Here is a 26,807-nt window from a genome sequence, read left to right as displayed (position 1 = left end):
AATTAAAAAATTTTACAAAATTGGGCAAGAATTTGGATAGATATTTCATAAAATAGGACATATAAATGACCAAAAAAGTATATGAAAAGAATTTTGAGGTCATTATTCATCAGTAAAATGCAATTTGAAACTATAATTAAAAACTACTACATACCCATTAGAATGACTAAAATGTGAAAAATTATCAACACCAAATGGATCTCATACATTGTTAGTAGGAGTATAAAATGGCAAAATCTCTTTGGCAGTTTCTTATAAGTTAAATATACACCTGCCTTATCATCCAGCAATTCCATTTCTAGGCATATACCTACAAAAGATGAAAATATATGTTCATAAGTACTAGTATATGTATGTTGATTGTAGCTTTATGTGTAATAGCGACAGTTGGAAACAAACTAAATGACCATTAGCCCATTAGATTAAACAAATTTTAGTATATTCATGCAATATAACATTAATCAGCAATTAAAAGGAATAAACTGTTGATCCATTCAAAACACCGACCAATCTCATGTTGGGTGAAAGAATGGAGACATAAAAGAAACCTACTGTATGATTTCATTTTTATGAAATTCAAGAACAGGCAAGTTAATCTATGAGGATTGAAATTACAGTAGTGGCTGCCTATGAATGGAAAGTGGAACAGATTAGAAAAGAATGGGAGAATTTCTAGGGTGAAGACAATGCTCTATATCTTGATTGCATGTGGGTTACAGGGGTATATCATGCAATTTTCTAATATGTATCAAATTGCCATTAAAATTTATGCATATTGATGTAATTATGTAACTATGCTCAATAAAAAGAATATGAAATGAAAGGATAAAAAGGATTAGAGAGAAAAATGTAAATATTGAAGTTAGCTGAAAAAGTTTCAATATACAGATATTAGAAATGCTTGAAGGAAAAAAAAAGAGGAAATGAATACTGAAGATTATATATAGCTCAAGAAAATTTTCCTGAAATTGAAAAAGATTTGTAGCTACACACCGAAAATACTGACAGAGGAAAACCAATATGAAGACACATTCTAGCAAAACAACTAGACTTTATAGGAAATGGAAATATTTTCTTTTGGATGTCTAGGAAAAAAACAGCAGGTGTTTTATAAGGGAAACTAGATAATCATCAGAATTTTGGGCAGCAAAGCTTTATGTTAACTGTAACTAGAAAGGCATATTGACCAGTCCAGTTTCTTCTCATCATTCTTTTCCTTCTTTCTTGCCTCTACGCATCCTGGAATTACCTCATTTCCTTCAGCTGTGAGTATTTTTCCTGCTCAGCGCCTTTACATTCGGATTGCTTGACTCTTCTACTCCATTAGTCCCCCTCTGTCCCTAGCTAACCCTTTCTCTGTTTCAGAAGTCTTACTTAAATAATACTTCTTCCGGGAACATGGCCAGCCTCCATGCACTGGGACTGATGAGACCCCTCTAATGACACTCCATAACACCCTGTATTCATCCTTACAAACACTCACTACACTTGTAATTATTTGTTCCATGTCTGGTTTCCTGGCTAGATTTTCACCTCCGCAAAGGCAGGGGCTGGATCTGTTTTGCTCACCACTGTATTCCCTGTACTGTCCCAGTGCCGAGCACATACTAGGCACTTGAAAATCATTTGTTGGTGAATGAATCATCAGTGGTTCTCTTCCCAATCTCAAAAGGTATGTGTCAGGTCTTGAAACAATACTAACTACCAGAACAAAAGTGATTTTATACTAGGATCAGCCCTGGAGTAACTTTTGACTTTAAACATTCAGAGCTAAATATTTTTTTGTAAGAAATTACCATCAGCCCTATTGGAAACATCCCCTCCCCGCCCCCCCTCACCCCCCGCAATATGCTGCGGTATCTCTTGCCTCCACATCTTCTCACATAGTGGTTCCTCTGCCTTAAACATTTTCCCTGTACCTTCCCCAACCTTAACCCACTGCTTGGTCTAGCTAACGGCAGCCATTATTCTTAGCTATCTTAGATCCCTACCTGACTCCATCCATGGTCTACACTGGAGGCCCCTTCTATTATGTCTCTTGAACATGCTATCCTTCCTCCGTCCTAGGACTACACTGCCACATTGTCATTGTCAGGGTTCTTGCTGGTGTCCTCTGCTCCATTCAAAATTCTGTGGGGTCATAGACCATTCAATATGTCTTCACCGGTAAATTGTCCACAGTTTATAAAGTAGTAAGCCCTCCATATTTTTTTTTAAGCAAAGGACTGAATTATGAAAACTTTACTAAAATGGCTTGAAATACTAAAGCTTGCAATAAGGCACTGACAGAATCAATGGCTAAAGTCATAGAGCTGGCTAGTGACATAGATCCATCCCTTCTGCTTCCTCACTGTTACCCCTGCCCTATGGTCATAAATCCTTCTATTTTACTTTGATCACGTATGTATTTTTTTCTTTGTTAACACTTTCCCACTCTCCATCCCATAGCCGTCTAAGCCAAGTAACATAAGCAGTGCAAAATGGAAAATGATATTAATTCCCACAGTGTTTGAGAGAATTTACTAGGAGCAAAGTAACTATATATTTTTATAGCTGGGAAATCAGGAAAAGGAAAATATTTCTTTTTTTAAGACTTTATTTATTTATTTGTCAGAGGGAGCACAGCAGGGCAAGCAGCAGAGGGAGAGGGAGAAGCTCCCCACTGAGCAACGAGGCCGATGGGGGACTCAATCCCAGGACCCTAGGATCATGACCTGAGCCGAAGGCAGACGCTTAACCAACTGAGCCACCCAGGCATCCCAGGAAAATATTTCTTACTGATTTCTTTTAAGCAGTTGATTTTCAATATATTTAGCAGAATTGCTAGGGAGTTGGCTTAATTTCATTTGCAGTGGACTCCTCATTTATCTTGAAGAAAATTTGCATAGAGGATATTGTTAAGTTGCCTTAAATTATAGGAGGTTTCATTTACCCTCTTGAAACAAAATTCAATTATAGTCATATCATTTTCTTCTATTCTGTTAACCAATGTTAATAATAAGGAATATTTTATTGTTGGACTGTAATTTATATGTATTTTAATTCATTCAGAAGACAATGTCCTAACGATCTATTTTCCTTTAACAAAACAAAACACCTTTCCCCCTCCTCTTTGCTCATCTTGAGGCAACTGAGAAGCATTTTATAGCCAGGATTCTTTATAAAGGTAGTAAAGACAGGTCTTTTTTTTTAAATTTGTTTGATTCTATACTGCATACCTTTATAATAAATGCTGTGTCAGAGCTATGACGTTTTCTTTCCCCTCCATTGGCATACCTACTAGAATTTGGAATAATCACTCATGCTTTGTATAGATAAATGATTGTCCTTCACATCTTTAAACTGAGATAGACATATGATCCAGGCTTAGCCCATCAGTTTCTCTGTTATGTAGAGCCACATGGGTAGTGAGAATGAAAGAAATCTCTTTGGGTAGCTGGATCTATAACAACATGTAAACTCAGGAGCACTGGGATGGTTGTCCTTGGATGGACTGTGAGGGCCCATGACATGGAGAAAGCAGATCTATAAGGAGAAGATGAAGGAGGCAAGCAGGGAGGAGACAGGAGGTGACACTGAGACCTTTCTCCTCAGGAGCCCAATCCCCCATATGGCGCAGAAGCATTCCAAATCTTGTTACTACCTGAAAGTAGTCCTTATATTCTTTGTTAAATAACCCACTCCTTTTTGCTCAGACTAGCTTAAGTTGGCTCCTATAATTTGCAGCCAGAGAGTTCTAATTAAGGAGCCTAAGGCTCTCTTCTCATGATCTGAAGCTTACAAATCCACTGGTACGTTCTTCTTCTTATGTTCTTCATTCTGCAAGCTGTTAATGTTTTTGCTCTTGAACTAGCTTTACAAACACGTTGCTCACATGATCTGCTTCCCTTTAGAGTAGGTAACACTTTACACTGGGCACTAACAGATGGAATGCAAATGACCTCATCTTTCTTTAGCTGTGGCCAAGTATGGACAGGTTGCCAAGCCATGTCAAACAGGGTGTCCTTCCCCCCACACATCTCACACTAAGACAAACTTGCATGTCTCCACTTTCAGCAGATACATGCCCCTCCATTCTACACAGCATAGATATCATGAACTAATGATAATGATGATGCACACCACTAGTTTTCAGAACTCTCTTTACAGGATGGTGTAATGCAAAGTTTTATGCTAGTATATAAACTTCCATACATCGTCCCCTATTTTCAAAATTTCAGTGTCACTAGCTAACAGCTATTGAGATTTTACTATGTGCTATATTTTCCCATTTATTTTATACAAATGGAAAATAAATTTGCTTAGGCTAGCTTAAGTTGCTTTCTATAACTTGCAGCTTAAAGGTTCTAATTAGTGAGTCTATAGGCTCTGTTCTCATGATCTGAGAATATCCATGGTTAGGTTCAGCCTGAGGGTCTCCAGTGGGTCTTCCAATAATTTCTTTCATTTAACAGGTGACTGTTACATAGAGTGGGGCATATATTCAATAAACTTCTGACTCTAAATTTACACATCCACCTGAATCACCACACTATATCATTTCCTATCATTCCCACTCACCCAATTTTATTGTAATGGTGTGTTATACCAATAAATCATGAACTTCTTCAGGGCAGTCTACATGTCTTCCTCATTTTATTGAATGCATGAATGAATATATACATTATTGATGTAGCAGACATAAACAGCTATCAGAGTGATGGTTTTATCAAAAAAAAAAAAACCCACGATTTTAGTCCCATCTCTTTCTCTTATAAAAATGGCTTGAGCTTTTCAAGTCTTAGTTTTTTGCACAATTCTGTTATATGGACCTCTCTTGGGCGATTATGGATATTCATATAGAATATTCTGAATTCAGGGGCCCCTGGGTGGCACAGTCGGTTAAGTGTGCAACTCTTGGTTTCGGCTCAGGTTGTGATCTCAAGGTCATGATCTCAGGATCATGAGATCGAACCCTGGGTCGGGCTCCCCATTTAGCACGGTCTGCTCAAGTTTCTCTCTCTCCCTCTGCCCCTCATCTCTCTCTGTAAAATAAATAAATAAATCTTTTAAAAAAGTATTCTGAATTAAGTTTAAAAACTATGTACTGTTAACATATGAGGATAAAATATTACATTTAGGAACTTAATATGGATCAGTCATGCAAGTTTATTTGAATTTGAAAGAAATATAAAAGGTGACCTATATTCAAAAGGAACTATGTTCTCTTTGAAGCTGTAACATAATCTGCACCTTATGATCTCAGTATAGTACTTGAAAACAAAATATGAGTATTAAAGGAGCTATTTCTGTGTTATTTGCAGAACGAGCATATTATTAACAAGAGAAAAAAAACAAGAAAACAATGGTGACTGCAAATTTGCTGCACTTGATGGGGGACAAGTTGTGTCCATCCTTCTTTGTCCCGTTGTGCACCCCTTCCCCACATGTAAGCCCATGGCCTCTGCAGCTGGTCCCTCACAGCAGCAACTTCTCCACATGTGACAGACATACTGATTTACTATTTTCATTCTAAATTACAGCTAATGTGCTTCCAGGTGACAGAATGTTACATCTTTTAGGAAGTGAAGGCATTTTGGCTTGGTTTTTCAGGGGGCATAAGTCTTTACACCAAATAAAATGTCCTCATGTTGGCAGGCTCAAGCACTATGACTGGCTGTCAGGGAGAGATCCAAGGATTTCCAGCTCCTTTCAATCACTGCTGAATAAAGTTACCTGCTTTAGCCCCAGCCGAGTCTGTCTCTGGATCCACAACATCCTTCTTTCTTCCACAAACAACTGCTACTTATTAGCCATGAATCCTCTAGCTCCGCCAGTCGTTCCAGGAAAGCACATGTTACTTTCCAGACTTTCCTTCATATGTCCCTTCTCAAATCCTACACTCAATATTGGTAAGTCCAGAGGTCTGATAAAATCATTAACAAGGGCTGTATTTTTGGATATTAACTAAAATTCCTATAAATTTCCAGCCTGATTTTTTTCATCTTTTTTTTTTTTAATGCCAAGCAACGCACATGTAGCTAAGTGAGAACCAGTATCGAACATAACCAACATGTTCTTCAGAGTTGATGCTTCATTGGTCACAGAGTTGTCAATAAATGGTGAATGACTGTATTGTAATGGCACAGGTCTGGGTCAGGTGGCTCAGCATAAACCACATGGTCTGTTTTATTTTTTATTTTATTTTATTTTTTTAAAGATTTTATTTACTTATTTGACAGAGAGAGAGCCCAAGCAGGGGGAGCCACAGGCAGAGGGAGAAGCAGGCTCCCTTCCGAGCAAGGAGCCCAATACAGGACTCGATCCCACAACCCTGGGATCATGACCTGAGCTGAAAGCAGACGCTTAACTGACTCAGCCACCCAGGTGCCCCTGATCTGTTTTATTTTTAATTTTTCTTTCTCTGTTGGCTCCTTTCTTAGATTCAAACAAGCTTAAATATCTCCTCTCTTATGTCACTCCTCCCTCCTTAAATACTATCTAGAATCTTAAGTTCCTTTAATGCCAAACTCAACTTATTGCAATAGAAATTCTACCCACATCACACCACTGAAGCCACTCAAGGATAACCATAGTCTCCATGCTTGAGGAGCCCAGGGATCCCAAGCTCGATCTTCTTGGAACAGTCTGTTATACACTGAATGGTTGTGTTCCCCTCAAATTCCTAAATTGAAGTTCCAACCCCCAGTGTGATGTCATTAGGATGTGGAGCCTTTGGGAAGTAATTAGGGTTACAAGAGGCCCTGAGAGTGGGGCCCTCATCTGGGTTTGGTGCTCTTACAAAAAGCGAGACCAGATAGTTCTTTCTCCCCCCTCTTCCCCTCATGCTTGCACAGAGACGGAGTTATGTGAGCACACAGCTAGAAGGCAGCCATCTGCAACCCAGGAGGAGAGATCTCACCAGAAATCAACCACGCTGGCATTCTGATCTTGGAATTCTGGCCTCCAGAAGTGTGAGAAAATAAATGTCTGTTGTTTAAGCACCCAGTCTGTGGGATTTTACTATGGCAACCCAAGCTGACTGAGACAGTCTCCTCCTTGGTTTCCAGGACACTGCAGTCCTCCTGTTTGCCTCATTCTTTTTGATTCCCTTGTGTTTATTGCCTTCAGGTTTTCCTTATTTATCTTCTCTCTCAAGTGCAAGTGTTCCTAATGTTCTTCCTCCTACTTTCTTCTTTTCTTATGTCATAACCACTCTTTTGGCCACTTTAAACATTCTGACAATTAAGCCTCAAATCTAGAGCTCTGGCTCAGACCTCTCTTTTGAGCTCCTGACTTAAATTTCTAAACAACTTATGGCTGCCTCTATTCAGCATGCCTTTACTGCATCTTCAATTGATAAGTCTGAAACCCAGCTCATCAACATCTCCCCACTTCTACATCTGTATTCTACCTTCATGCTCGCTGTAGTATTTTTCCAGTCACACAGGCTCAGATCATGAGAGCTGTATTCTAGTTTTTATTTCTTCCTTCCTCTCTGCAAACCAATAATCCAGCTCTAATGAATCAAGCTCAAAAAACTTTTTCATATTCATACCTGGGGTTTGATTTTCTATTTTAAAACTCTTATTTTTAAACTGTCATTTCAGTTACTGTAGCACTCTATTAACTAGTCTTTCGGTAGTCAGTCTCTTCCCATAAAGCTTACACATGACCATAAAACATCACAAAAATCTTTAACACACATTGCAGTTTATATAAAAAATACCTAAGCTGCTTCTTAGAACATTGATTATTATCAATTATGATCAATAATCTGCCCTCTTTCTGTAGGACAAATTTGACCACCACTACACCTCTCCATGTACTTCATTCATACCAGATTCCAAAGTGTGGCCAGAAAATGCATTCACATTTCTAAAGTTTCATTTACATGATATGCAAAATGGTCTCATCATAGCAGTTTCTCCTGCTGAAAAACATCCTTTCAGGCCAAGTTCAAATGCCACTTTTATTAAGAAATTTTGTCCTATCCTTCAGCAGATACTGTTCCATTAGCTGGACCTAATCTCTTTCTTCCCTGACACTCAAAATATTATATTGTGGTATTATGGCACCTAACCCAGTATAGTTCTATTTTGTGTGTCTCCCTTACTATATCACAAGATTAGTACAGTCAGTGCCTGCTTCTTATATCTTTTTTTTATCCTGAATATTACCTAGCACCACATCAAGTACCTATGTGCTTTTAAGCTTACTGTTGAAACATGACTGATTGAATAAATGAATGATCAAACAGTTGATCATCCATAAATGTTACTATCAAGTAGTAAAATTCTATGACAAGTACTTAGATAAAATCTTCTGATATTTACTTTAAAAACAAGGGAATAGTTACAATACTTTCATTTTTTTACAATACTTTAAAGCCATTTATTGTGTGATTACAGGAAAAATAATTTCAAAATGACAGATTTTCTCATTTACAAGCTTATTACAATAATGACTGAGTTCTTTCTATGAAAGAAAACATGTTATTTCTATTTGATTGTCATGTCTGTTGGCTCCTTATCATATTTCCTTTCATAATCAAAGAAAGAAAGACAAATTAAAAGGCATACCCAGGGCATAATCATGAATGCTGCAGGCTTAGTGACCTCTACTTGTGGACAAAAAATGTTTCTCTAGCAGACCAAGAGGAAAATTTCCTCAGAGCATCATTCCATTTAGTATGTCACTTAGCTTTTGCAGTCAGTAGAAACACATTCAAATGCTTAAGAAACAATTGCAAGAACATAAAAATATTTTATTTATTTAGGAACCTAGGCTCTTTTTTTTTAAGATTTTATTTATTTGAAAGAGAGAGACTGCAAGTGGTAGGGAGGGCAGAGGGGGATGGAGAGGAAGGGGGAAAGAATCTCAGGCAGACTCCAGGTTGAGCTTGGAGCACAGGGGCAGGGCTCGATCTCAGGCCCCTGGGATCATGATCTGAGCCAAAACCAAGAGTTGGTGGCTTAACCTATTGAGCCACCCATGTGTCCCTAGGAACCCAGGTTTTAAAATTACTTCCTTGCATCAATCTAATGCCTTTTTGTGATTGCAATTGTTTTTAGTTTTGCATGCCAAAGGCCATAGCGGTGAACCATCACATTTCAGCTCCATGTGCCATTAGATTGGCACTTGTTATTTACCCAGAAAATAACTAGAAGTGTTAGCTTGACATTTTGTCATTAATATATCTATTTTTTAAAAGAAGCATGTCATGTACATATTTTAATTTTTCAGTTGCATAGTGTTAACTCATTTTACTTAAAAGGAAGTGATAAGTAATTTGGATCTAAATGATTTACTTAATTATGAATGCCTAGGAATTTCTATATTTCTTCCATTGCCAAGAAAGAGAATTTTACCACTGTCTTTGTGTTAGGTTAAGCTTAAGTATTTTCCTATCAGAATACATTAAGTTACTTCAGCTAAAGAAATTAGAGATGTCAAAGGCAATTATGCTCTTCAATTGATCTTCTAGGGTAGGATTATGTTTAACTGGGCATCTAACTGTAGGTAACCCAAACACCATATTTATTGGTTAAACTCCTCCTAAATTACATTTCAGAAAATGTAAAGCAAGTGCCCAGACCTTTGAATTAAATTAAAAAACTGCAGAAAACTTTGCAAAAACAGACCCACAACGTCATCCCTCCTAAGTATCTCAGAAACAGCCTCTTACAAGGATGTAGTCAGCTTGCAACTCCTCACGATAATATTCAAGCTGATAGATCAGTTGGAAGCTCTTCATTACGGCAGCTGTTGTGTGTTTATAGCTACATATGCAGACTGCCGAACACCCTCAGTGCACCATAAACGTAGGAATTACACATCCAGAATGGTAATAAACTCATTGGGTGATGTGCTCTCCAGAGTTTTCAGCCCCTTTGCTCCAGTTGGCAAAACTCTGCTAGATTTTAGTTGCTGTAGAAAAATATTAGATTGTTGTGGTTTTTGTAAGTTTGGAGACAAACCAGAAACATATAAAACAGCAATAAAAAAGGTAAAAACATAGGCACTGAGATTATTATTATTTTAAAATTACAGTCTCATAGAGAGTTATAAGAGAAGCCACAGAAGAATAAATGAGAAAAATAAGTAAATAAGTGGCTGTGTTCCATAGAAGGTTAGCCTCAAATGCTCTCTGTGGGTCAGCTCAGCTGTGTGGGACATCCTGCAGAAGCTACAGATCATACTAAGAAAGCTGCAGGCTATTAATTAGAAGTATATTTCCTACCATAATAATCTGAGAGTACTGATAAATTATAGCTAATAGATGAGCAATTTATTGTTAAACAGTACTTCCTAGAAAACCAATCCAATTTAGAACAAGCTGATTTCTCTCTTAAAAGCAGGATCTCAAATAAAATTGATTTCTAAATTCATAATAGCGAAAAGGATATTCTCAGGCTTATAAGGAAATAAGTTCCATGTACAAGAAGATGATCAGAATGTACAATGATGCCTGGCTGCAAGAGGGTTGTTAAGCATTGGTAAAGTCACACCCGCTTATCCCAGCAGCAAGCACTGTGTACTATATTCATCAGTCACTGCTCTTGGACAGATACTTATGGAGTTCTATGCACAAGTGTATATAAAATCATTGGGAGAGCTTCCATAAATGCATATCCCTGGGTACCAACACAAGATATCCAATCACATAGGTCTCTTCTTTCATTAAATGTTTAGAACAGCTTTCAGAAATAACCATGACCAAAAATCACGTGAAAGTTTCTGAAGAACCATAATAAAGGCAGAAAAATCAGAAACATGGAGGTGCATAATGGTAGGTGGTGTAATGGAACCCTCATAAAGCCATATGACATGGGACAAAGGAAATCTCTTAGTGTCTACAAACATTCCAGCTTAAAGAGTGTTTTCTCCTTTCTCACTGTTTCTTCCCACTCCCTCCCTCTTAATGAAAATTGTTATTATGCCATTTTACATCTGGACTCTGTGGCTATGGTCTATTATTTTTTTCTCATTTCATGGCACTGTTCATTTGCCTTCATGCTTACTGATGAGTCTCTGCCAGGGGGCTGCTCCTGATGGCATGCTGGCTAGCATGAAAAGCCTGGCAAGGGAAAAAAATGACCAAGCAAATTTTACTATCAGTGTTTTATTTAGAACTTGAAATGGATACAGCAATGCGTAAGCCTGCATTATGATCTTAATCCTTAACACTGAAAAAATTATGTATTATTTGAAATAATAATAATTCCATGGATTAAAAAATATATTTTCCCATAGACTCCTTCATCTGATCCTCAAACCAATTATATGATTTCTGTAAAAGATGCCCATGGTACTGCTTGGCAAGAAAAGATATGAAACACAGAGGTTTAAGGCACGTACATTTTTTGACATAAGGTAAGATGAGAAATTTCATGCCAGTTAAGACCTAGGCAAAGACTATCTAACTAAATAGAATTACACTTACAAGTCATAGAATTTCACAGTGACTGAGTTTCCTCACTTATAAAATGGGGGAAAATAACACCTATTCCCCTTGTCTTGCTGGCTTGTTCAGGTGGGTGAAAAACATATACAACAATGTATATGTTACAATTATTTGTACTAAAATTCCTCATTTTTAAAGGACTGTTTAAAAAAATTAACGCTGCTAATGGGGAAAATTGAGGAATTTTTGGATGGTTCAGTTACCTTTAGAACTTCAAGGATCCGTGTCAGTGTGGCGCTCCTCACCTTTATTTAGCTTCTTATTTCTTTTGGTGCTTTATGGCTCAGAAGCAAACCATTCTGGTTGTGACCTTGCAGTAGAAGTAGCACAACTCATGTGTAGCATTATGGAACATCTTTATTACAATATCCATTAATGCTCAATAAATAAGAGGGGCATGGTAGGACAGTTGCTTAAGGGAACTTATTCCAGGACAGACTTACTGCTAGTTGCACTCAAATTATGAAATAGTCAAATTTCCCCAGGTGCCTAATTTCCTTCCTTCCAACCCATGATTAGTAATGCTGAGACTCCAGAGTGATAAAAATAACTCAGAACTTTATTCAAGCACAGTTTAAACTAGAAATTAGAACTAGAGTTTGCATCTCAAACCCAGACCTCAGAGAAGTGTTGATGTTCCATAAAGGTGAGGACCCATGTAAAAGGAAAAAATTATTAGCAGAAAAGAAGCTGAAGATTCTAGGTAAAAATAAGGATATGCTCAGCTGGTTGTCACTTCATGCTCCTTGCTTTTTCAAAGGAACGAAAACAAAGAAGATCTTTAGTATTCCTACTGCAAGAGAATGTGAAATTTGGAAAAAAGGAGAAAAGATTAAGAAAGGAAATGAAAACTGTTGTGGAAATGGAAGAATATGATTTAGTCAAATAGAGAAGCAAAGAGAAAAGAGAGAGGGGGAGGTAAAGCTGGGTCAGATAACTCACTTGGCATTCCCTGCCCCTGGCTTCTTTCTTCGGAAAATGTTGAGGAAAGTGTTGGAGCGGCAGGGCAGCTTGCCATCGCCAACATGCATGCGGACTACGTCAGAGGTGGTGAAGGCACTGCGGACATTCCTCTCAGGCTTGGCAATAATGATGTACATCTTGGGAGTGAACATGCACCCCAGGGCCACCGTTACGCTGAGGCTCACTGCAAAGCAGGTGGTGATGATCTTGTAGTTGCTCCCAAAGTAAATGGGCACAAAAGCTAGCCAGATGATGCAGGTGGTGTACATGGTGAAGGCAATATATTTGGCCTCATTGAAGTTGGCGGGCACATTGCGGGTCTTGAAGGCATAATAGGTACAGCTCATGATGAGGAGTCCATTGTAGCCCAGAGGGGCCACCACACCCAGGTTGCTGGTATTGCAGATAAGGTAGACTTCCTTGATACTTGGGTAGGACAGGATGGGCATGGGGGGCTCCATGATGATCAAGGTTACCACCAGGGTTAGCTGCACACTAATCAGAATTGAGGCAATGATCACCTGGGCCCAGGCACTCATGAACCTGGGCTTCCGGGTGCAGATCTTCTTCTTGCTGCCAGCTAGGATGCGTGCAATTCGGTTGGTTTTGGTCACTAAAGCAGAGTAGCACATGGCAGAGGAGAGGCCAACCAGAAGGCGCTGGAGGTAGCAGGATGTGGTGGTAGGTTTGGCAATGAGAGTAAAAGGGCACACATAACCAAGGAAGATGCCAGCTAGGATAATGTAGCAGAGCTCCCGACTGGAGGATTTGACCACTGGTGTGTCTCGGTACAGCACAAAGATGAGGGTAACAAACAAGGTGACAAGTATGCCCAGACAGGAAAAGGCGATGGCTATGATGGATTCTATGTTGCTCCACTCAAGATAGCGCACAGGAATAGGTTCACAGCCTGTAATGAGAAAAATAGTTTTAATTATTTTTTAATTTTTTCTTTCCAAGCAGGCTTCATACCCAGCATGGAGCCAAGTGTGGGTTTTGAACTCACCACCCTGAGATCAAGACCTGAGCTGAGATCAAGATTCAGATGCTTAACGTACTGAGCCACCCCACCATCCCAAGAAAAATAGTTTTAAAATCCAAGATTTCTGCTGATCAATAATAACACTGCTTACTAGTTATCAGAGACATAGCTATGTTCACATCTTCCACATTTTGTGTTATTTTATTTCTTTTTTTCAAAGATTTTATTTACTTGAGAGAAAGAGTGAGAGAGCACGAGATGGGGGGAGGGTTAGAGGGAGAAGCAGACTTCCTGCTGAGTACGGAGCCTGATGCTGGACTCGATCCTGGGACTCCGGGATCATGACCTGAGCCAAAGGCAGTTGCTCAACCAACTGAGCCACCCAGGCACCCAACATTTTGTGTTATTTTAATTATTTTTTTAAATGTCTCATTATTACACTAATATATATACACCATTGTCTTATCAAGACAATCGTATTCCCAAACCTGATCTCATCACAAGACTAATGTGACATACTTGAGCCTATAAAAATAATCTTTTCTCCCAACACCAGCTCCCCTCAACAAACATGATTTCTGCAAGCCAATCAGTCAGTGTCAACCTTTGCTTCTGATAATCACCCAAGTAGGAACAGACTCAAGGCAATAAACAAGATCCAGCCATTCACAAGCACACAGTCTTAATGATCACAGTGGTCCCTCTCTCTTGTGTGTCAGGGGTTTATCTATGTCAAAGTCTCAACCTCGTCCTGGGAGAACTTCCGCTTCCTCTAAAAAGTCACATTTTAATCCTAAATCTTCTCATTTCCTTGCAAATTTTAGGAAAATGATTAGATAGATAATTTAGAATAAGAAGAACTATTATGGGGGGCTTTTGATAGAACATATTCAATGAATTAAAATATTTAAGAGGGGCTGTAAACAAAGAAAGAGATAAAATACTGAATAGTCAATACTAAACTTTTTTAGTTGGCATCCTGACCTCCCTAAATAAAATTCAAATTCCAATGTAGTCTTTGTCAAGGCCTTTATAATCTTCTGAAAGCTAGCCCTCTTTTCATTCCTTTTTCTATGCAACTTTACCTGGTTTTGTAAATGAGCTAGTCTGTCCTTAGAGTTTTTATTAGAAAAGAATGCTACATTTTATATTTCTAGAACTCAAGTCAGATCTATGGAAGTCGAATTAAAACCCTGGTCTAGAGCCAAATTAAGAGCTATAATTAATGATTTTCCTGAACTTCAGGGATACAGGCAAAATATTTTCTGTAAAATTCAGGATTTTTATTAGATGCTTATTGTCATACACTGCAGATATGTACCAATTAACTCAATTGTTAGCCTCATGGAGTAAAATGTTTAAAAGCAGCAGATTAGAAAACAGAAGATTTAAATAACTTAGTGGTATAAAGTTTAAAAAATAGAAAATGCATTACATAAGGCAATTTTGAAAGCTTTTCTTTCAACAAAGATGCAAAATTATAAACTAAATAAAAAGATAGACTTTATGACATCTTCAAACAATTCTGAGGTAGACTCAACACCTGACAAGAAAAACTATACCTTCTCTTTTTGTAAATGGGCTCAGACCTGAATTAGGGGAACGAAACAGAAAAAAATGTTAAAATGTAAAATTACTAACTTAGAAAATATCCAATATGTGATTAGACATTTCTAAACATAGTTAAAAAGTAAATAAGCCAGAAATCAATATAGTTGTGGATCTTTAGGTAAAACAACCAAAAGAGCCTCTATTCTCTATGATCTGGGAACCTGTAGATAAGGAAACCTATAGATACTTCAAACAGAAGTGTCATTTAAAGAACCAATGTCCCACATTAGCTAAAATTCAGGACTACTACTTGAAGTCTGTCCAGTGACTTAACTCCATGGCAAACACTGGTACCCAAGAACTCCTTGTCCTTCCTCTGAACTCCCAAGGGAAGCAATACCTCTTTTTTATTGATATAGGTGTCTTTATGTCCACCAGTAATCTCACTATTAAGAGAACATCAGATAAATTGGTTTAATAAAACCATAGAAATGGTGAAAATCTTTAACAATCTTATGCCCCAACCGACAACTGGTACTTTGAGATTATTATTAGAAGGATACACTATTCTCTGTGACACAAAACCCACAATTTTAATAGGTAGGATTAACTTCTAGACAAAATGTACTATGGTTCCCTACAGATGATCAAATTATAGCTACTCTAGTCATGAAAATACCTACATTATGTATAATTAAAAAAATTATCTAAGGAATATGTTAGCCCCAGAATCCCTATGGATAAAAGACTTCACAGAAATAGGAAGATGGATTGGAACACAGCACATAAACATATTGATTATCTTTTTTTTTTTTTAAAGATTTTTATTTATTTATTTGAGAGAGCGAGAATGAGAGAGAGAGAGAGACCACATGAGGGGGGGAGGGTTGGAGGGAGAAGCAGACTCCCCACTGAGCGGGGAGCCCGATGTGGGACTCGATCCCGGGACTCCAGGATCATGACCTGAGCCGAAGGCAGTCGCTTAACCAACTGAGCCACCCAGGCGCCCTTGATTATCTTTTTAAAAAAATTTTTTATTGTTATGTTAATCACCATACATTACATCATCAGTTTTTGACATAGTGTTCCATGATTCATTGTTTGTGTATAACACCCAGTGCTCCACGCAGAATGTGCCCTCTTCAATACCCATCACCAGGCCAACCCATCCTCCCACCCCTCTCCCCTCTAGAACCCTCAGTTTGTTTCTCAGAGTCCATTGTCTCTCATGGTTCCTATGTACCTAGATTATCATAAATCTTGTTTTTTTGTGTAAATATGAAAATGATACACCATAATCTAGATGTATTAACTCAACAGCATAGCACATAACAAAGAACCATTGCTCATTGTGGTAGGCTCACTGTAAAAAAAAGGTACTGTAAAAGTTATAGATACTATAAAAATACTTAGAAATATAATAGAAATATTTTAGAGATTATCCTGCTAAGCAGACTGCTCTGACTAAAAATCCTAACAAAAGTATCTCATATAAAACAAATAATTTATGATAGTAACAAATCCATGAAGAAGTTCAAGTATTCAATTATAGATATACAAAATGTGGCCAGAAAAGAAGTTCTTAAAAGAAATTCCAGAAATTTCATGACTGTGTTGTAAGATTCATGAAGATAATGTCTGACAAAACCAGAATGGCTATCTGAGAGTACCAGATAAAATATCTACCAGGCATTGGCTAAAATCCTGATGGAACAAATGAAAGAATTCATTTCAGTAGGGACACACTGGCCACAAAATTAAACACTATTGGGGAAACATTTCCAGGATAGCAGATGTGGCCAGTTCATGCTTCATTTGTAATTAAATCAATTAGGACAAATTGTAAAGGTGGAGGCATTAACTGAAACAATTGCAAAAGAACCTCTGAGTTACTCCAAAGGGACTGTATACAGTTTTCTCCCTCTATGGTTTGTGAATATGTACTAGTTTAAACAGTGTGTTTATTTTGCAGATGGGTTGAAGCATTCTGTTGAAAAGCCACAATACTTACAAAGGCTAAAATATGATTAGATTTTGTGGTCTTAGCACATTCCAAGTGGTCAATCTAGTGATATGGGAACATTTTCAGTGGAACACTTATTCATGAATTTAAATTATGCAAGGCTGTCTTCATTCCCAGCCCTCTGGACAAATGAAAAGGAACCTTTATATTGGTGAAGTTTACACCCCTTAGTGATTTTAAACTGAGGTTCTGCAGAGAGCCTCCAGAAGCTGAAAGCACATGGAAGTTGACTGTTTACTGACGAAGTTTATAGCAAGCTGATGACTATACAATGGTCTTCTGTGCAAGATCATCTGAAGAAGAGTCCTACATATATCCTATTTCCTTTGTATACTCTTTCTTACTCATACTTCTTTACTGATTTAAAACTATATAAATTTGAGTTTGTCTTTAGTGATCTCCTTACTAGTAATAAGTATTTGCCTAAACCTATGTTTTACTAGACAATCATTAACTCAAAAGTCAATTATATCAAGCTATTGTTAGGTATATCTCACACTTCCAATAATGATATTTTTGTATATGCAAAGATCCCACAAGTTCAGATATTTGAAAGGACTCAGAAGATTCATAGAACATACTCATGTAATGTTTTTTACTTAAAGGCAAAAGGTATAATATAGTAAGAGAAAGACAGTGCAGGTAAGCACCAAGGGGCAAAGGGATATCCCAGTGCAAGCTCTCTAAGATCCTTACTCTCACAAGGGCACACTTCATCTTTGAACCAAGAGCTCAAGGCAGAAGTTCCCAGTGAAGTCTTTTAATGACTTTTGGCCAAATAAGCCTATCTAATATGCCAGCTGAAATCCATCAGTAAACAAACTGATTTGGGTTGTTACTAGTGGAGCTTCAAACTCGAAACTGCATATAATAAATATCAGTCCCCTTAATGTAGCCAAGAGCCAAAGAGAGGTAGGTACTCAGGCATCTCCACAGATAATCAGAGGCGTCCAAGCCTAGCTGTAAATTAAGCCTAGTCTACACAGTGTACTATACACAAATGAAGAAAAATATGCTTATGTTAGGAGATGTAAGTATTCTGTTCTGTAACAGTAGCATTATGTCAACAACACCCCAAAACAATATGCTTACAACTCTACTGTGATTGCTTTATTTCTTGTGAAGATCCTAGATTCTTTTCCTTATGGGGAAACCAGACTTTTCAATGACACTCCAGGACCACCCAAAACAGTCACCCGAGGATAGGGACTGATCATTTATTTTGAACCAGCTTTGTTTTCTCCTTCTTTTTCTTCTTTCCTTTCCTTCTTTTTTACTTTTTTTAGACATCCTAAATCTGAGAAGTGTTAGCTTTGATTCCTTGAGAGAATTTGCTGTAATATCCATATTGTCCACATATATAATATAATATGTAATGTACTTTTTTGTCCTGTATTTGAGGTTTAAAGAGTTGTCCAACCGCCAGATGTGTTTGGGTATCACAAGCCTGGAAGGAGTGGGAGTTACCGTCAAATAGTGGTAATGACTGTCCTGGCCCTACCTGACCCCCAGCAACCAAAAGCAAAAGCCTTTATGTGAGTTGTGCATACTATATCTAAAGCCTCGAAAACAGGGACCTGGCAGTATCTGTGGTTACAGTTTTCCCAGAGAATTCATAGCTATCAGACAAGTCCATTTCCCAGAGAATCCAGAGCTATCAGACTATAAATTCCTGAGCAAAATCTAAGAGAAGTAGTAATAACTCCGATCTGAGGTACAGGAAGTTACTCCTAATTTTTTAAACAAATATTGGTTCACTTGTAAGATCCAAATGCATTGGAGGAAGCGACAATTTAATACTGGGTTTTTTCCCAATTTCCCAAGACAAATTTAATATGAATCAGGAAATAAAGTCCACAGTTACTCTACCCAAAAGGTCTTTGGACATTTAATAGCAGTTACAATAATACTTCATAATCAATAAAGCATCATCAAAATGCTTTCTTTAATGTTATTACATTAATATCAATTATCTACAAGGAGAAATTCTGTTTCATGGTCAGTGTTCAACTTTAATGTCACCCCTGTCTATTTTTCATGTGAAGAGACTGAAAAAACAGGGTCGCCTGGGTGGCTCAGTCGTTAAGCGTCTGCCTTCGGCTCAGGTCGTGATCCCAGGGTCCTGGGATCGAGCCCCACATCAGGCTCCCTGCTCAGCAGGAAGCCTGCTTCTCCCTCTCCCACTCCCCCTGCTTGTGTTCCCTCTCTCGCTGTGTCTCTCTGTCAAATAAATAAATAAAATCTAAAAAAAAAAGTAGCATCAGATTACATATAATTGGTTCATAAATTGTTAAACTACTGTCAAGTTTTATATCGTGGCAGAAGAGATCCCTGTTTATGCATTGTAAGCAATAGAGTGAAATTTAAATGCTGAATTAAAATGTACATTTTCCCAAGAAGAAAATATGAGAATCTTATTAACAGCTTCAGAACGTGCTTCCTCTAAGTAGTATACCATTTTTTTCTTTATAGCCAACAAACGATATATTCTAATGAAAACAATATCACATTTATAAACATGTTTTTATTCATTAATATTAGAACCTTTGGAGCATGTATGGAAAGTAACTATCTCATAAAATAATTTTATGCATATTAACAAGCTTTACCTTCAGTAAAAAACACCATTTCCTAAAGAAGAATGATTTCTCATTTTAACTAAAATTCAGTAAAAAAAAAAAAAAACCACCTGTGAAAACAAAACACCTACTTAAAGGCTATGCACTTACTCCTCTGAGTATTTCTACTGGTTTTTGGTATTCTCTGCCTGTGGGTTTTCTCTTTTCTCAACTACTGCTACCATGACAACAACCAACAACAACACATTGCCATGTAGTGCACACTTGCTCTGAGCCTGACATGGCACCAAATGAGTGGCAAATGAGACCTCATTGTCCATTCATGTGTAAGACTGAAAGGAATCCAGAAATGACAGGTGTCATTGAAACTAAGTATAAACTAAATCAGAGATGTGTACTCCGAAAGACCCTAAACATAAGATTTGCACAATAATCAAATATATGTTCCAAAAGTAACCACTTGCCTATTGCTTTTAGAAAAGGGCAGTCTGAGTTGTTGCTTGGCTCAACTCATTTGAACGCTAACGTGACTTTTATGCATGTGAAGGATGACAGATTAAATACTTTAGAAAGATAATCACATTAAATATCTAAGTATAGTGAAAGAGGATTTTTTTTATGCTTTACTCACTCAAAGAGCCTTAAATCAATGGTGATCATCATTTGGCAGTGGGCAAAAAATATACCCACAATGGGAGATCTCTAGGGAATAAAATATATGACTTTGAGTTCCATTATTATAACATATTGGATCTTTTGAAAATGTTTTTTGTATTTTAATGTCTTAAAATAGGATAGAAGTTCTTTACCAGGTATGAGATAAGCCCCAATCAAAGTAAAAATGGAGCAGTAGGAAAAGTTTGGGGAAACCCAAAAAAATGTAGACAAGAGGAAAATTCTTACACCTCAAAGCCAGGACTTCTGATTTCTAAAATCAACCTGAGAAAGGCTAGCTTTGTCTTTGAGCCCTTTGCAGTCAGCTGTAGTCTCAGTCAAATAGCAGAGAGGACTGACTAGTAAGTCAACCCCCTATGTGATATAAAAAGGCCCAGCAGGAAGCACACAGTATGAAGGAGGATAAAGATATGAACAGAGGCATAGCATGAGTGGGAGAGAAGCCTTGTTGTCCAAAAGTGGCTGAAAAAGCTTTTCCAAGCCAGTCTATTGCATGCAACCAGGAGATAAGTTAGACCCAGGGATAAAAACCCTGGATTCTCATAGTGGCTTCTCTATTAACCAATTGCACTGACCCGGATGAACTCAGAAGTCCCTTCTTTCTATTTCTCTCAATAGAACATTTAATCGACAGCTATTATATTCAAGGCACTAGACTATGAGCCAGAGATTAATTTTTCTCACAGGATACGACAGGAACCAGGTGCCTCAGAATTTGCTGGGTCCCATCTCAGAACTAGTGAACAGGAATCTCTGCAAGTGGGTAATACCTGGGTAATTTTTAAGCATATTAAAGTTGAAAACCAGTTTTCTGCGACAGAATAAAAATATGAGTGAGATACAGTTTTTACCTTCAAATGTATTCTAATCTAACTTCCTTTTCTTTAAAAAAGGTCTTTGTACTAAATAATTTCTAAAAGCTTTCTGACACTCATTTTAGATTAACTTTTTCTAACAAGATTACCATTTTACAAGTACTTTCACTGAATAAGTAAAATTTTCATTATGTGACCTGGTTCTACTTACCCAGCCATTTTTGATGTGTTCTGAATAAGTCATACAATTTTTTAGTTGCTATTCTTATTTGGGAACAGGTGAAAAAGTAAAAAACAATCAGAAATGTTTCCTAATTATTTTCAACAACACCCAGGGAGGCAGAGGATCAGGAGTCAGTGAACTGGGCTTTGCTTCTGTTTGCATGACCTTGGGCACACAAGTACACCTCTTTGGGCCTCAGCTTCCCTTTCTAAAAGGAGGGATGAGATTACTCACATGACAAAGTCTCTATGTACTCAGATGACAGTTTCTATGGCTCTATTACTCTTAAAATTTGTGAAAAGTATTTGTGAAACACCTCTCATGTGTGAGCTCATATCAGGATCCATGGAAAACAAAATTCATATATTTGAACATTGCTCTTATGAAATTTACAAACTCTTATAATCCATCCATATGATACCCATTGATTTTACTAGTAAACCATCTCTTGCATTCATATACTCATCCATTCCTGCTGCAGCTGCCTTCATCCATGCCCTCTGAAATTACTCATTTGAACCAATGCAATAGTTCCTAGCTTCTATTTTTCTTCTGGTCTCACTACACTCTTCAGACTGCTAGTAGGAGCATCTTTCTGAGACACAAATATCATGGTATTATTTGCTAATTTAAATTCTTCAATGGTTCTCCTGTGCTTAAAGCCACAGTCCAAACCCTCAGGAAAACGTCATGCAGAAGCTTGTTACCAACTTTACCAGTCTCATTTCTGGTCTTTGCTAGCTCCTTGTGTCTACGAACCAACCCCATACACTTATTTTGTGGTTTTCCCCAAATGTGTTACAGGCTTTCATTTTCCCATCTTCTACTTTTTCTCTGGAATTTCATCTCTTTATCTGCCTAACAAATTTTATGCACTATAAATATCTCTTTTATATTAATAACAATTTTATATTATTTTTACATGTTTCTTCCCTGATAAGTTTTAAGCAAAATAAAGTAATAAAGCAATATAAATTTAAAGCAAAAAAAAATACTGCCTCACACATAGATGTTCGAGAAATGTTTTTAAATATAAATGCAGGTAACTAGAAATATCTTCAAATAAAATTTTAAAAAAGAAAAACAGAGAACAACTGGTACACCAGAATACCCCTTTAATACACTTTTATTTAGATTTAAAAAAAAATACATGTTCATAATAAAAAGAAATTCTTTTTAAATGAACTTGCCTTTCAATATGGATCATGGAAAACTTATAAGAGGGTTCTGTGTGCTCTTTGACATGAGCAATAAAAAGTGCTCACTGTAAATAAACATCAAAAAAGACATGAGCTGCTCGCTCACATTTTAAACAATGGGCATATTGAGAAGGCCCATAGTTAGGGACAAGGTCTGAAGTGAGGCACTTCCTACCTGTTAGATCTGCACTGGGCCACCACCCCAAGTCACAGGCTTTGCAGGTGAATTCATCTTGCACGTATTCATTCTCTTTGCAGGCCGTGCAAATCCAGCAGCAACTCACTTCTCCTTTCCGTATGACCTGTAACACAGGGATAGTCCATATGCCTTAAAGATGGTCTCCCCAGAAAGTCTTCTATTTCAATATGGAGTTGTTTTCATACTACAATAAAAAAAGAATAATTCTTCAAAATATCCTATATGCCGAGGAACCTTAAGTACATGCATTCGAATATACCTGATTATCTTTAGAGTTCAGATGTGAATTTCAATTCATTCCATGCTGGGTTTGGAGGTTTTTCAAAAATAATGTCTTTCATAAAGGGAATTGATGACATTATCTTTTTCAGAGTTAAAAAAAATGAAACCATTGAATTGTATTATTTATACTCATTTGTATTATCCCCAGAAAAATAAAAAGAAGTTTTTCTTCTCTGAAAGAGCAATGTTTAACCACAAAAGTTCTTATGTAATATTTTCTCATTAATTCGTAAAATCTGAGGAATTATGGAATTTTATAATTATGAAAGTCTGAGCAACTTTATATACATAAAAACAGAAGGATGGCTAAGAAAGTCAACCCTATTATTGGCCCTGTGACTTGCTCTGGTGAACTTAAAACATTATGTAACTTGTTGGAAGAAAAATTACTAGTCCAAAATTACTGAAGAATCATACATTATTGGAGTAGTTTAAACTTTCTCCCATTTTCAATCTGTTTGTTAAGCATATTTCGCTTGACCGGATACCAAAAAAAGTCAAAACATTTAAAGTGATTTTCTTGTAAGCAGCATGTATTAGATCTTGTGTTCATCTCCAGTCTGAGAACTTTTGCCTTTTATTGAAGTGTTTCATACATTTACATTTAGTATAATCATTGGTGTGGTTGGAAATGAAAATTTAACCAGATGCTGGACATTGTGTACATAAGGTATAGTGTGCTGGATGTTTCTCCTTGAAGAAGTATTGGCCTTTGTTCCGGCAGGCAGCTGACTGCTTGTGAGCATTGTTTTTAATCTTTTAGGACAAGTCTAGAAGAGTCTCTACTCTAGGAATAATTAAGCCTCATTATTAAGGTGTGACCACCTGGGGTTTCTACTTAATTCCTTGTGTATTCAACAAGGTATCTCCACTCCGGCTTGTGGAAAATGAGACCATTCTTGGATCTGCGTAAGTTCAGGGATTCCAGCTCCCCAGTAATTTTTTTTTTCACCTGAACTTTTTGAATTCTGCCCTATTCATGTGCAGACTTGTGTTCAGTCAAATGCTTAAGAGAACCTGTATGCTAACTTCTAGGACATTTTTTCTGAATCGTTCTATCCCTTACACTACACAACAAATTCTCACTGCCATGGCCTTCCTAAACTTTGATTTCTGTCTTCTTAAATTATCAAGATCACCAAGCTCTGTGTTCTCTTTCACTGAACAACAATAAGGAAATTGCCTCCAGGCAGAAAGCCTGAGTGATTTTAGGGTTCACCTTATTTATTTGCCTTCACTTCCCTGGAATCAAGGTCATGCACTGTTTTCCAATGTCTGAACACAGTAATTTCATATATTATGTCAAGTTTTGTAGTTGTTTACACCAAAAGGCAGTCTGGGCTCTGTTACGCTTTCATGGCTAGAAGCACAAGTTCTTCCCTAATACATTAAACATCATTAAATGTTTTCATATGCAAAATCAGAAATGAAATTTTAAACATTGCCATACCTTAAAATCATACAAACTTTAGACTTTGTGAAAATAAAAACTATCTTCTCACAGAGTAGGTCAAAATTTATACCCCTATCTTTGAATTACATATAAAATATCAAATGACAGTATATTTTCAGAAAATGTAAAAGGTTTTCTTTTTTTTCTTTTACTTTCAGATAACTTCAGAAAGTAAAATCAAATTAAGTCTTTTTTAAAAAACTCCCTGCAACCTCAAAATAAGCATGGGAAATTTACATTCCAGATAATAATTTTTTAAGTGATATGAGAAAAATTGAGTAAATGAATACGGCTTTCTTATTTTAATTGGCATAAAAGTACAGTAAAAGCCATCACAAAATACTGTATCTCCCATTAGTCAGCTTTGTCTCTTTCTCTTTACTATAAAAATAATGCTACTAATTCAACACATTTAAAAGGTGGTAATGCTGAACAAACTGATTTATGCAGGATGAATAGTGAGGGTAGATCCTGTGAGTAACTGGCACTTGGAAAGTATTTAAAATTAGGTTTTCTATGACTGAATAAATGATTAGCCTATCCCTTTAATAAATAATGAAAATGGAGCTGCTTAAATAGAGTTATATTTTATGACTCCTTCTTTATTCTGTCACCAAGTATGTGTACTTTTGGCATACACATCTACAATATCTGGTTTGTCTTTTTTTTTTTTTTTTTAGAGAGGGTGGGGAGGGTCAGAGGGAGAGAGAAAGAATCTTAAGCAGGCTCCATGCCCAGCGCAGAGCCCAATGGGGGGCTCTTTCCCACAATCCTGAGATCATGATCTGAGCCAAAATCAAGAGTCAGATGTTTAACTGACTGAGCCACCCAGGAGCCCCTGACTTGTCTTTTCCATCTCTCAGTCACCCCTCTAGACTGCAGTTTTATTATTTTACACCTGAATTCTGGTCCTTGTCTCCTAATCATATAACATGCTCTAATTTCTTCTTGCGCTAGAGTAACATGCATACAGCTGCCACGATCACCCAAATAGGCCATGGGCTCCTCAAGAGAAGGGACCAAGCTGACTTTCATCGTTTTCAGATCATAGTCATCAAAGGACAGATATGTACCAAAAACACACAGTAGGCAGCCAATGGATGGGTACTGAAAAAATCTTTTTTAAAAAACTACAATTAGGCCACTCAAAGAACTTTAGTGCCTCCCTGCTCCAATACCTTTGCAATATAAGCTCTTCAGTCAGGCATTCACTTAGTCCCTGGTCCTTGTTTCTGCACCTTACTTTGTCTGTTATTAATTTCTTACATAAGTCTTCCAAATGAGGACAGAGCCTCTGTGCCAGCCAGCCCCTCATTGTGTCTTCATTAATGTCCACATAACTGTTTGTTTTATTTGTTTTGGAGGGAGGTTTCAAGTACAGTAGAGACATCATTGAATTTGTGTTTCATCTGACTTGCTTTCTATAAGGAGTATTCTGGCTGCTATTGGAGAACAGAGTTTATTTTTATTTGTTTATTTATTTTTTTGGAGAATGGAGTTTAAAGAGAGAGAGAGAGAAAAGAAAGAATGTGTGCGTGTGCATTTTATATGTGTGTGTTTTAATCCATGGTCCTCACATGGAACCATACAGTAAACAAATAAATATGTTTTAATGAAAGAATGACTATTACCTTCCATTTAGAATGTCATCTTTTCTCCATCAGTCCATCTGTGTCACTACTTTCAAGGGCAGATACATCACAAGCTCCAGACAGTATTTCTGAAGCAGTAAATGCTTTCAAACATTGCCTTATTTATAATTCTCTAGTAGCTAAAATACAGTTGGTCTTTTATTACTACAAGCTAGATTTTGTCCTCTAATTTTTTCATATCCATATAATAGATATGTTTCTTTCAGATACAGTTTTTTTAAATTCTTGTTATTGTCTCTAATTTATATCCAAATCTTCCCAATAGCACATTATTGATTATTTTTATATTTTCTGTATTTTTATATGAGTCATGCTTACTGATATTTCTTTTGTATGTATAGCGGCCCCTCCTGATCTATGGTCAGTCTTTGTCCAGAAGCATATGATCCTCCTGACATATTATCAGGAGATCAATAGTAGCCTGACACTACATCACGGTGCCTACCTACATCATTCACCTCACTTTATCTCATCACATAGGCATTTTATCATCGCACATCATCACAGGAAGAAGGGTGAATACAGTATAATAAGATATTTTGAAAGAGAGAGAGAGACCACATTCACATAACTTTTATTACAGGATATTGTTATAATTATTACATGTCATTATTAGTTACTGCTGTTAATCTCGTACTGTACCTAATTTATAAATCGAACTTTATCATAGTTATGTTAATCTAGGAGAAAACATAGTATATATCAGGTTTGATACTATCTGTGGTTTTAGGAGGAGGGTGTCTTGGAACATATCCTCAAGTAAGA

At 37.0% G+C, this 26,807-nt stretch overlaps 1 protein-coding gene across 3 annotated transcripts in view; it reads right to left on the bottom strand.

Moving 5' to 3' along the window:
• The window catches only part of GRM1 (glutamate metabotropic receptor 1), a 443,798-nt gene that overhangs the window by 31,678 nt on the left and 385,313 nt on the right, over positions 1-26,807 (bottom strand). For all 3 annotated transcript variants that reach the window (XM_073894059.1, XM_025861421.2, XM_025861401.2), the window contains 2 exons: positions 22,632-22,758; positions 12,389-13,319 (listed from right to left, as the gene is read on the bottom strand). In XM_073894059.1, coding sequence (XP_073750160.1) covers positions 12,389-13,319; positions 22,632-22,758 — 1,058 coding nt within the window. The remainder of the gene's footprint in view (positions 1-12,388; positions 13,320-22,631; positions 22,759-26,807) is intronic.

Source organism: Callorhinus ursinus, unplaced genomic scaffold (genome assembly GCF_003265705.2).
Source record: "Callorhinus ursinus isolate GAN/ISIS: 27379988/994484 unplaced genomic scaffold, GSC_fseal_2.0 scaffold6, whole genome shotgun sequence".
NCBI lineage: Eukaryota > Metazoa > Chordata > Mammalia > Carnivora > Otariidae > Callorhinus > Callorhinus ursinus.
The sequence above is the reverse complement of the archived record's forward strand: the minus strand, read 5'-3'. Positions and strand labels throughout refer to the sequence as shown.